We start from the raw sequence: 12524 nt of genomic DNA, 5'->3' as shown, positions 1-12524 counted from the left end.
TATCTCCTTACTTCCTATGAAAAAGCTAATTATTACCACTTTAGTTACTGTCGCAAACAGCCATCCAATATCCTATCCAAACACATACTCATTTAAACATTACATGTACCCCCAACTACCTACTAGCCAAATACCATCGACTTACACACATTAACTTCAACAATCCAAATATAAGGAGACTAAAATATCTAACCAGCTTCTCATGCAAACCATCATTAGAACTAAAAACTCCAACCCTTAGCGATGGTGACATCCACCCTAACCCAGGGCCAACTAATGACTCCACTGATATAACTTATAATATCACAAGCTCTACCCTCCCAACACTAACCACTGTTTCCAATGCCTTACTTTTAGGACATCTCAATATCCGAAGTATTAACAACAAGATTGCCCATCTCCATGCCCTCCTTGATACTCACTCATTTGACATTTCTGTCTTACTGAAACTTGGCTGAAACCTGGTACTAAATATAATGCAATACTTCCCCCTGGCTATGACATATTGAGAATGGACCGCATAAATCGCAAGGGTGGAGGAGTAGCCCTTATGTTTAAAAATGGACTAAAAATCTCCTCTGTACCGTTTAACCCACTAAAAGATACTAAGGCTGAAATCCTTATTGCTAAACTACAACTAAACCCTAATAAATCAGTCTATATCATCTGTATCTACTTACCTCCTGGCAATAATAATGTCACAATTGAGAATATCCTAAGTTGGGTATCTTCTACCTACCCACAAGGAACAATAATATTAGAAGACTTTAATTGTGACTGGTCTTCTGTCAATACAGATAATCCTTTTTCACATATTAATCTTCATGGCTTTACTCAGACAATCAATACTACCACAAGAATCAATAAACCTAACAACAAAGAAAGCATCTTAGATTGGATTCTTACTAACAAACGGCAACAAACGTATACAGTAGGAACTTTGCCTGATGATGTAAGCGATCATACCTTAACTTACATCATAAGACAAAAGAGTTACATTAATTACACCTCTTCCTATAGGATCTCACATAGCAATAAACACTTTAACCCATTATTATTCCAAGATGAACTAAAGGCCTGTAACTGGAATTTACTAAAACTCCTAACCCTTGAAGAAGCTATCAAATATTTCAATACCAAATTCCTAACAATCCTTGACCAACATGCCCCAAAACGATCTATCAGAGTTAAATCTAAACATGCCCCCTGGCTGTCCAAAGAGACAAGACAAAAAATACTACTTAGGAATACATTTTGGGCTAAGTGGAGAACTACCAAAACTACCTCAGACCAACAAGCCTTTAGACAGTTAAGAAATAGTACTAAAAAAGCCATTTTTATAGATAAAAAGAACTACTACTGTAAACTACAGCAAACCCACCATGACAACCCCAAAAGGTTCTGGTCAACCTTAAATTCACTCCTACACCCAGGCCACTCTAGTACACCTTCCCCTTTAGGGGCTGAAAAGAATACCTCACATCAAACTGCTAATGCTTTTAATTCCCTTTTCACTGACACCATCAATTCACTAGCTAGTCACCTCACAATAGACAACTCCAGCCTCCCCACCTGCACATCTGCTACTCTCCCTACATTCCAACTACAACCCATCTTTATCACCTATATCCTAAAACGTATCCAAAAACTTAAACCTTGTACCCCATCTGCTGATCAGTTACCATCTGAATACCTTCAAAAAGCAGCTGAAGCAGTTGGTTATCCCATATCCATTCTTATAAACAGAACCATCATTGAAGGAACCATCCCTGCTATCTGGAAAATCTCCCACATAATCCCTTTACATAAAGGAGGTAATTCCAATGAGTATTCTAACTACAGGCCTATAGCACTCTTATCTCCCTTAGCAAAAAGTCTGGAGAAATGTATTCACCATCAGCTAATAGCATACATATATCCACTGACTCTACCACTAAGCTGTTAGGTATTATAATTGACAACAACCTCACTTTTGATAATCACATTAATAACACTATTAAAACATAAACAGAAAACTCGGCTGCTTCTATAGAATTAAAACCTTTTTAACTCCAAAGGCCAAAGTTATACTCGCTCACTCTCATTTTATTTCCACTCTTTATGCTTCACCCATATACACCAACCTGAAAAAAAATAACCTCCCTAAACTAGCAAATGCATACAATAGCATTGCTAGATTTGCTACTGGAAACCCACTTAGAACTCACCACTGTCAGAATCTACAGCAACTAAACTGGCTGGAACTTAAAAACACACTGATACTTTCCCAACTTACCTTTGGACATAGGATATTTTACCAACCAAAAAATACCCCTATACTTTCTGACCTTATTTCTCCCTATACTAATCTAAATTCACTATGCTCCTCAAACAAGCTTCTTGTGAGGTTAACTAAGTCTAACAACATCACTGGTGACTCCCTATTCTCCAGTACCATAGGTAAATACTGGAATCTTTTACCTACTGCTCTAACTTCTATTCCTTCACCCTTCCTCTTTAAACAAAAGCTCAAACGCCATCTTAAAACACACTGGTTATGCCCATGCATCAATCCTGACTAATCTTATGAGTCTATTAATTACTCTTTTTTACTACCTTCTTTTACCTCTCTCTACTCACTCCCCTTGAGAAGCTAATCTCTAAAGCACCTTTGTTAATAGCCTTTGATATTAATTAATATAAAACTGTGTATGTGTATATATTTACTGAATCAATTATATCTTCATGAATGTTTTACTAAAATAGAACTCCCCTATCTTGTACTGTGAAATATAATTAGAGTAATTGTCCTTCCTAGTATATATTCTCAATTAGTACGATCTAGATTGAACCATGTTTTCTGTTTGTATTTATTTATTTATTTAATTTATTTATTTATTGCAGTTGGTTTACCAGGATAGTCCATTGGGCCATAAAGAACCCGTTTTCAATCGAGCCCTGGGGAGAAAAGCTCCACAAAGAAAATGTACATTCAACATTTGACAGAGAAAATGTAGGTACAGAGAGTTATTAATACAATGTAGACAGGATACAAGTGAAAACTTATCAAATATACAGTAGCAGTAATAACAGTTAATACATTGAGAAGAAAAATACTAGTAATAGAACAAATGTTAAACATTAATACAGATTAGAGAACAAACATAGTAGCTACATAAAGTAGGATGAGATATTGGAGGACTATGAGTAGAGTTAGTTATGTAGGGTGGGAGCATGAGCATTCCCACTGTGATGCTAGATGTAAGAAAAGATACTTTTTGAAGGTAGAGTGGTTGGAGGTGGTGCGGATGAGTGGGGGTAGGGAGTTCCAGAGGCGAGCGAGGCTGAAGGACAGAAGGCTTTTGCTTGGGGGATGAGTAGGTTTGTGCACTTCTAGTAGATTTTGATTATTTGACCTTAGAACATTGTTAGGTAGGTGCATTTTAAAGGCAGAGGAAAGGGAGGGACAGAGGGAGAGGTTTAGAATAAGCTTATGGGCTAGGGTTAGTTGAGTGTAAGTTAGTTGGTTGGGAAGTTCTAGCCATTTTAGTTTATGGAGGGATAAACAGTGGTGAGTGGAGGAGTTATGGCTGGTGGCGAATTTTGCAATTTTGTTATAGCAGGAGGTAAGCTGTTTTTTTAACAAGGACTGAAGATTAGTTAGTAGTGGGGCGCCATAGAGAAGGGAGGGGATAAGAAAGGAAGTAGAGAGAGTGATTTTAGTGGCAGATGTGAGGCAGGCATTCTCTCTATAAAGCATGCCAAGTTTTTGATGCGTTTTTTTGATGTTTATTTGTAGGTGAGAATTAAATTTGAGTTGGTTGTCGATTTGGACCCCAAGTAGTTTGGTCTCTGACACTATTTCAAGAGGTGAGTTGTTTTGACTAGTAATTAAGAATGTATTCAGGTCGGGAGGAGTGACTCTAGAAGGATTAAATAACATTAGTTTGGTCTTGGTAGCATTGAGGGCTAGATGATTACTTAGCATCCATTGCTCTGTGGAAGAGAAGGCATCTTGAGTAAGTTTTTGTAGTGCAGTGATAGAAGAGGCAGAACAGATGATAGTTGAATCATCTACATATTGGATGATGCTAGAGTATGGGATTGATTTGTGGAAGTCGTTAATAAAAATATTGAAGAGAAGAGGACCAAGTATGGAGCCTTGTGGAACTCCTGTAGGGGTACTAAGGAAAAGAGGAGGTGGCTTTTTTCCATTTTACAGCTTGGTTTCTGTTAGATAGATAACTAGAGAACCAGTTCAAGGAGGTGGAAGATAGGTAAAGTTTGGAGAGTTTAGTTAAGAGCAGGCTGTGTGAGATAGTATCGAAGGCTTTGGAGAGGTCAAGAAGTAAGGTGGAAACAATTTGTCCAGAGTCACGGGCTTTATTTACAATTTCAAGGAAGGAGAGGAGGGCAGTCATAGTGCTGTGGTTATTTCTGAAACCATGCTGTGTGGGAGTTATAAGATGGTTGTCTAGGAGGTGAGGAAGGAGTTGAAGATGGACACATTTTTCTATGAGTTTTGAAATGGGGGACAGGATGGCTATGGGACGGAAATTAGTAATGTTATTATTGTAGCCACCTTTGTGTAGAGGTATAATAAAAGCTTGTTTCCAGATTTGGGGAACTGTACATTCTTGTAGGGAGCGGTTAATTAAGATGCTAATAGGGTAGGCAAGAGTTTCAGCTGCTATACTGAGAAAGTAAGAAGGGATATTGTCAGGAGCATTGGTACATGGTTTCAATTTCTGAAGTAATTTTTTTATAGTAGATGTAGGTATGGGATTTAATGAGAAGAGGGTGCAGTCAGGAGGGGGGAAATTATGGGGTGGTGTAGATGAGGATACAGTTTGTGTAGAAGAGGGGGTAGAGGAGTTAGTGGGTGGGGAGTAGGGTATAGAAGTAGAGAGAGTGGGGGTGGGTGAGGGAGTATTGGATAGCAGGGAGGTGTTGGAGAATGAGGAGGTCAATTTGGAAATAGAGTCAATAAAGAAAGAATTAAATTGGGTGGCTAAATCAAGTACTGGAGCATTTGGGTCTGGAGAAGGAGTATCTGGTTTGCTAGGGTGGAGGAGAGTAGAGATCCCTTTCCAGAACTTTTGAGGGTTGTTTTTATTATGGTTTTGGAGTGTAGAGAAGTAGTTTTGATGATCAGAAGTAATGAGTTTTTTTACTTTATTTCGGAGCATTTTATATTCGTTAAGGAGTGGTGCTGTCTTATGTTTTTGGTAGCGTGCCCAGACTTTGTCTCTCTGTCTCATGGTAGCAAGAGTACTTTTGGAGAGCCATGGGGCTGATTTAGTTTTTATTCTCTTTGTCCGTAAGGGAGCTTGGGAGTTTAGTAATTTAAAAAATGTTGAGTTAAAGTGTGAGACAGCATTGTCTAGGGGTAGTGTTTTTAAACAATTCCAGTTAATTGCTTGTAATGAGTTTGAAAAGGTTATTGGGTTGAAGTTTTTTTGGTCATGGATAGTAATGTAGTTGTGGGTTCATTGGAGGATAGTGGGAAGCCGGTGGGTATGTGGTCACCAAGTGGGTCGGGAAGAGTGCCACTGTTGGTGAAATAGTGAGGATGGGAGACTAGAATCCAATCCAGTATACTCCCATTGGAGGAGTTTTTGGCAGGGTGAGTTACTGAAGTGATCAGTTGTGAGAAATTGTAGAGGTTGATGTTAATAGGATTTGTAGGAGTCTGGATAAGGGCCCAGTTAATATTTACATCTCCTAGGATTATGGTTTCATTACTAATGTCACTGGATAGCCAGGAAAGGATAAGTTCGAGTGTGGAGATATTATCACCTGGGGGGATATAAAGGGAAGCTATACATATGTGTTTATGCTTATTGATTTGTAGTAGGGTGAGGAGAAGTTTGGCGTTGTTAAAGTGTGGAATAGGTTTGTTGTAGGGAGTAACTACTAGGGAGGAAGTAAATAGGAGGGCTACTCCTCCGCCTTTTTTATGAGGTCTGTCTTTTCTTATGATGGAGTAGTTTGGAGGAACAATTTCAGAGTCTTTAATGTGTGGTTTTAGCCAGGTTTCAGAAATAGTCAGGATGTCAGGTTTATTGTGTGTGAGCCAAGCATGAAGGTTTGGGACTTTGTTTACTACACTTTGGGAGTTAAAGGAAGTGAGTAATAGGGATTTATTTGTAGCGATTATAGTGGTGGGGCTTGGATTTGGATGGATGTCTCCAGATGTGAGAGTGCTAATCAGATGTAGTATGGAATTGTTTAGGTGAGTAACTAGCAAGGAGATGAGATTGGGTTCTTTTGTGAAATGAAGGGCTTTGCTAGTAGTTATGGAGATAGGGTTAGTATGGCAGGAGATAACTTTGTGTTGAAAAAGAAGGAGGTTTTCTGAGGAGTATAAATTGGGGGAAATAAGAGAGTATGAGTGTGAGAAAGGTGAGTTGTGAGGATTAGTTATGTGAAAGGGTTGGAAGTTATTTTACTAACTATTTACTTTCTTTATGTAAATAATTTGTTTTGTATTAACTTCAATGTGGTGCTTTTCTCCCATAGACTCTGCTGAAAATGGAAATGTATCCAGATGGACTAGCCTGGTAAATAAATATAAAATAAAAATAAAATAAAAATAAAAATAAATTTGGACTAATCCTTCACACTCTTGTTTCTAGTTAGTCCTGTAACCTTCTAGGTCACAGGTGGGATACCTGACTTCACTTGAGGCCTCTGAGTTACCTCTGTTTTCATTTGTAAAATTCCGATTTATTAGGATTTCTTCAAATGTTCTGATTGTATTTCTCATTGTCTGTGATGAAGATGCCGCCATCCTTGTCTGCTTTCATAATCCTTCATATCTTGTCTTCACTGAGTTGTTTTGGAACAGACACTTCTTGTGTGAGGTTATAAAATTTCTTCTTTGCAAGGCTGAGCTAGAATTCTGTACGTATCATCCTCACATTTCTATTAATATACCTAGATATAGGGTGATGTAGGTGGCAGAAGTTGCTAAGTCTCCTCCATTTGTTCTTGTTCATTGCTTGCTGTTCTGTCCCTAGATTGTTGCCTTCTCCATGTTGTCATTTTCTCTTTTTTTTTCCTCTCTTGAAAAATTATTTAAAGATTCAGTTTTCAACAAAACAGCATAAGGTCAATAACTGTAATGACAAGGTTGCCTCTATTATGTGGAATTGAAGTAAATCCTTTTTCTAATACTTTATTTTCAGCATCCATTAATGTTATCCTTGAATGGTTCCAGATTTTGTTTTGTGAGGGGTTTGTGGAAGGCTGGTCCAATTTCCTCTGTTGTGGTCCTGGCTAGTGCTTGCAGTCCTTTACTGTTTGTAACTTAAGGTTGGGAAACTATATTTCCTTGGTATAAGGTTTCTTTGTCTTTATCTATATCTGTCTATTTTACAGACTTCATTAAATCTGTTGAGCCATGTTTAGTTGACACCAGGAGTGTCCATGTTGAATTCTTATTACCAGATAAGATAATTTTTACATATTAACTTATTCTGGGAAGAAAGCAATGTTTTCACTGCATATATTTCATCCTTTGGGCCTTGTACTAGCACAAACTGTCTAGCTTCTTGTGGACTGCTTTGTTTACATGTTTGCACTGTTACACAGTCAGGAGAAAAACATACAAAATGCATTTCCCATGAAAGTAATTAGATATTTAATATAATCTTACAAGTTTGAGTTTTGTTATATCAGTATATCTGCAAAATGCCAAAATCTGAAATGTAAGCCAGCAGATGCAATTTAAATTTAAAACCAGTAACTTCTTTTAAAACTAATCAAATCGGAAGTTGAAGCAAAATGTCCTTCAAATGTATTTTCAAATGTGTGTATTAAATCTTAAGACTTGGAAATTTAAATCTATGGCATGCAAACCAGATGTGTTGTATATAATCCACTACTATACAAGACACAGTAATCTGAATTGCAAGCTATTAGTTGTTAAACCACTAAATCTGAATTGCTGAGTGCAAATTTTCAGTAATTAATGTGAGTCACCATGCATGGCCCAGTAAATGACTGGATAGAATGTTAAACAAGTTTGTAACTTAGCTTATCTTAACTAATGCTGTGGCTGTAGAGAGACGATGAGAGATAAAAAAGTCTTCTGTCAGTAGTGCCTGTAGGCTGAAGGAAAAAAAAGTTAAGGTGGCAGACTTTTTTTTTTTTTGTTGTGAACACCACAGTGGTAATGGTTTCTTTCTTTTGCAGACTCGTGAGGATGAAATGACAGCTAAAGTTACAGAATTACAGGCACAACTTGAACAACTGCAGGGGGAGCTTGAACATACACTGACAGATGACAAAAATCTGAATAACCAGGTAAATGCAGTATGCTTCCGCTTGTGCCATGAATCTGCTGTACTCAACTTGTGAACAGAATACTGAGCTAATATTTATTTATTTCCATTTGATTATTGGGAAACTCCAACTGGGTAGAAGCCCATTTACAGTGGAGGCCCCTGGAGAAAAACTCCAGATATTACTAAACATTTTAAGAACAGTAGATGAGACCTATCGTGGCTGGAAGGGGATGGATTACTGAGCCTATCTCCCTGTATTTAGAACACCTACTGAGACCCATAGTAGATAAGGTTGAGTACATTCTAAAGGACACTAAACAATTTTTGATGTTTCTGTATGAAAAAACATTCAGTACATATAAGAAAGGAAGGGACATTTTAGTTACATTAGATATTCAGTCCCTTTTTACAACTATTCCAAACAAGGAAGGTATAGTATTAGGAGATGCCTAAAGAAAGATGGTACGTATACAGATAGCAAAATAGAACTTATTTATCAACTTATGGAAATAGTTTTGATGAACAATGTGTTCACTTTTTGTAATCAATTTTATTTACAAAGGGATGGCGTAGCTATGGGCACTTCATGTGCCAACAGCTACGCCAACCTAGTTATGGCTGACTGGGAAGCGGGGTATTTATTCAAAATAAGTAAATTTAAAGAAAATGTCCTTTTCTATACACGCTTCGTAGATGATCTCTTTCTCATTTGGAAAGCTGAAGAAGCACTACTTAAGGAACTACATCAAGATATGAATACAACTACAGAATATTTAAGGTTTACTATGACCAAGTCATATGAATGTATATCATACTTGGATGTATTTGTACAGAGTCTATCAAATGGTTTATTAAGTACAGGTATACACAGGAAAACCTGTTATAGGAATACATACCTACATCGGAGTAGCATGCACCCAAATCATATATTTGGCAATATTGTAAAAGGCCAAGCTATGAGGGTATCCAGGTTAAGCTCAGATCAGCAAGGATTTCAGACAGGAATCAATGAACTTAAATGGAAATTCTTGAATCGGTCATATAGATCGGAAGAAATTGATGCAAGTCTCTTGGAGATAGAGAATCTGAGGAATGATAGGGCACAACCTTACTTCACAAATGGGAGAAGGAAGGCAGAGGCCACATCTTTGGTTAGTGTTATGAACTGTCCAGTTAGGATACCACTTTTCTATACACAAGATTTAAAAGACATTAGAGGTATATATAGTAAACATTGGGACATCTTATTAACTGACCCTAATATCTCGGCTCTACTAGATATATCTCCTCGTTTTACATATAAAAATAAACTAAATCTGTATAGGATGCTCTGTGGACCCGACCGGGTAAACAATAGGATTGTAAATAGGACCCAAGGTGCAACCAAAAAATGTGGAAGATGCAATTATTGTGGTTATATTAAAGAGACTAACATATTTCTACACCCAGTAACAGGGCAACAATTTGAGTTCTCAGCAGCAGCAACATGTGATACTGAGCATGTGATATACTTGGCTACCTGTACCAGCTGTGCCGCATTTTATGTAGGCAAGACAGATCGAAGGCTGAGGGATAGAATTAGAGAACATCTCTGCCATATTAGGATAGCTTCACCTAGAAATGCTCTGTCTAAACATATTGGGAGTACCTCTACGGAACATAATTTTAAATTTCAAGTAATCCAATTAAACCCGGTGACTATTAGATGTGGAGATATTTTCAATGAGACAGAACAGAAGGAAGCCAAGTGAATAATTAGGTTGAGGGCGGATCGAGAACCGGGTATAAATGATAGAGTTTCAATAAAACCTATTTTAAAAGCTAGAAAATTAAAAAGATAGTTTTATAGCTTTAATTTATTGACTATCTATAGCTGACAGATATACCAGTATAGTGAATCATTACCTATTTTTTGGCAAATGTGACTTTAGGTATTAATATATAACTAGCATAGAACCTAGGATCTGCCCTACCATAATTTTATTATAAACTCTATCATCATGTTGGTATGTTGTGATTTTATTAGATGATTTCATCAATAACGTCTTAGTGTGGCATAAATACCCATATTGATGTACACCCATTTGACTATCATAAAATCCATAGATTGTCTTTATATTAGAGTGGTATGTCTACCTACGATAAGTGGGATTCTCCCTCTAACCCGCAAAGCAGAGAAAATGATAGCGTTGGTCATGAGAATGTTGGTCTCTCTATAGTAAACCCTGATATACATTGTACACTCCATATTATGTACCATATGTTGCATGTCCCTCTTATTTGTTAGTTAGAGAGCAAAGACAGTTCTTGTTTCATAATGGGTTGCCTTCTTGTAATATACGTTGTTACAAGTTACATTTTATACATTACGTATTATACTTTGAATTATATTCTGTATGTTAAATGCGTATATATATATATAAATATAGGCAGTCTAACCTAAATGACCTGATTACCCAGAGATAAAGGACCTATGCCATACTACCAATTATTCTGTAAATTAGTAGATATATTATTACTACTAGTAATAATATGATGATAGGGTATACATTCTCTTATAATTTTTTATATGTTTTATATGTGTTTTTACTCTTATATAATTGATTTTAAATTTCATATCTTCATATCATACTAAATAATATAGGATTGCCGTAAGGAAATTATATTTCCATGCAAAAGAATATCTTGGATATATTGTTTGAGTGTAAAGTACTGTAAAAAATTCAGTAGACACTTCACTTTAATTCGTTGGAATATGAAGTACAGCATGCACCTTGACAAGTAGCATGCTAGTCATTACAACTTCATTTTGAATACTCTAAATGTTTTTAAAAAAGTTTTAAATAATTTTTGTATATGCATAAAGATCATATATAGATTGCTCTGCAGAGAAATCTATTATCATGTGTATGATTGTTGAATATGGTAACTGCATTTAAAACACATACACAGTTGATTTAGATGAACTCCTGCTGAGAGAGTATGACTTTAAGACTTTTAATAGGAAATGACATCACAATTGATGTGAATATAAAGCATGTGTCTTCCTGTTGTAAAACTGTTTGTTGGCTTGAAAAAGACTTGTGTCGAAAGCGCTTGCCGTTTTTTATAATAAAAGTATTGCATTTTAGAATCCGCCTAACGCTTGTTTTTGAAGTTGATGTTATACAAGCATTGTTAGACGGAGTTTTATTTTTAAAAGTTATCAGGACTTATTTGTGAGCAGCTTGGGTTGCCCATTTGAGCTTGGAGCTGAACAGCTGGAACTGTGTTTTGGAATTATCTTTTAAACTTTGCTTTGATAAGCAAGGTGTGCCTATCGTTGGTGGTTTAAGCTGAACAGCGTGGAACACTGCACTCTGACATTAACAACAGAATACAGGTACTGTGTGTATAAAACTGACCTTTGCATTTTCCGTATTGAGGCAATATTTGTGCTGTCTGCATAAGTGTCCCTTCTCAGTCATTTTGTTTTTACATTTCGTTATACGTGGAAGGACCTATTGTGGTGTGTTTGGTAGCATTTTGTGGTTATTTTAAGAACAATACTTTTACAATCTTCAAAAATAAAAAACAAAAAACATCTGCAGTTTAAATAATTAAAACAAGTTAGTCACAATATAAAACATTGGTTAAAAATCAATACAAGTTATATGACAGTCATTTAATATTTAGAGAGATTTTTGGACAGTTTGTAGAGAAATTAAAGGTAAGTTAGTCTAATATAAACAGGAATTGCAATATGAAGTGAGGGGAAAAACAGGTTTATGGTATGCTTATGGTATATTTAGAGAGAAAGCCGGGGAAGAGAATTTGATAGAAGTAAGGAAGAAGGTGAAGAAGGGAGAGTAAGAAGGTATAAGGCATTAAAGGGTACATGTTCACATTTAGGGATATAGTTTATCCTGTTTTTGAGCAAGAACACAGTCAGATTTTAGTTAGGAAGTTTTTCAGAATGGTTTTGAAAGATCGGAGGGAGGGTATTGACTTGATGGATACGGGTAAGGAGTTCCAGGGCTTATCAACGTTGTACGAGTATACACAATGTCCAGCAGATAAATAGACAGGAGTTTTTGGTCACTGGATTGCAGTGAATGACTGGGAACATAATTGTGTAGAATGATTTTTAGTACTGGACAGACATATGGATGCTGGATAATTTTATAGGTGGTCAGAAGCTGTGCATATGTTAGTACATGAGGCATTTCTAACCAATTTAGGCTTTTTAGTGCTTCTAGGTTAGTGTATTCTGAA

At 36.5% G+C, this 12524-nt stretch overlaps 1 protein-coding gene across 2 annotated transcripts in view; it reads left to right on the top strand.

Annotated features, from left to right (window-relative positions):
* GOLGA4 (golgin A4) overlaps nucleotides 1-12524 on the top strand; it is a 1578103-nt gene that overhangs the window by 761435 nt on the left and 804144 nt on the right. For both annotated transcript variants that reach the window (XM_044075462.1, XM_044075461.1), the window contains exon 5: nucleotides 8179-8289. In XM_044075462.1, coding sequence (XP_043931397.1) covers nucleotides 8179-8289 — 111 coding nt within the window. The remainder of the gene's footprint in view (nucleotides 1-8178; nucleotides 8290-12524) is intronic.

Source organism: Protopterus annectens, chromosome 6.part1, assembly GCF_019279795.1.
Source record: "Protopterus annectens isolate FY-2018-M chromosome 6.part1, PAN1.0, whole genome shotgun sequence".
Taxonomy (NCBI): Eukaryota; Metazoa; Chordata; order Ceratodontiformes; family Protopteridae; genus Protopterus; species Protopterus annectens.
Note: the sequence above shows the minus strand (reverse complement) of the source record. Positions and strands in the feature narration are given on the sequence as shown.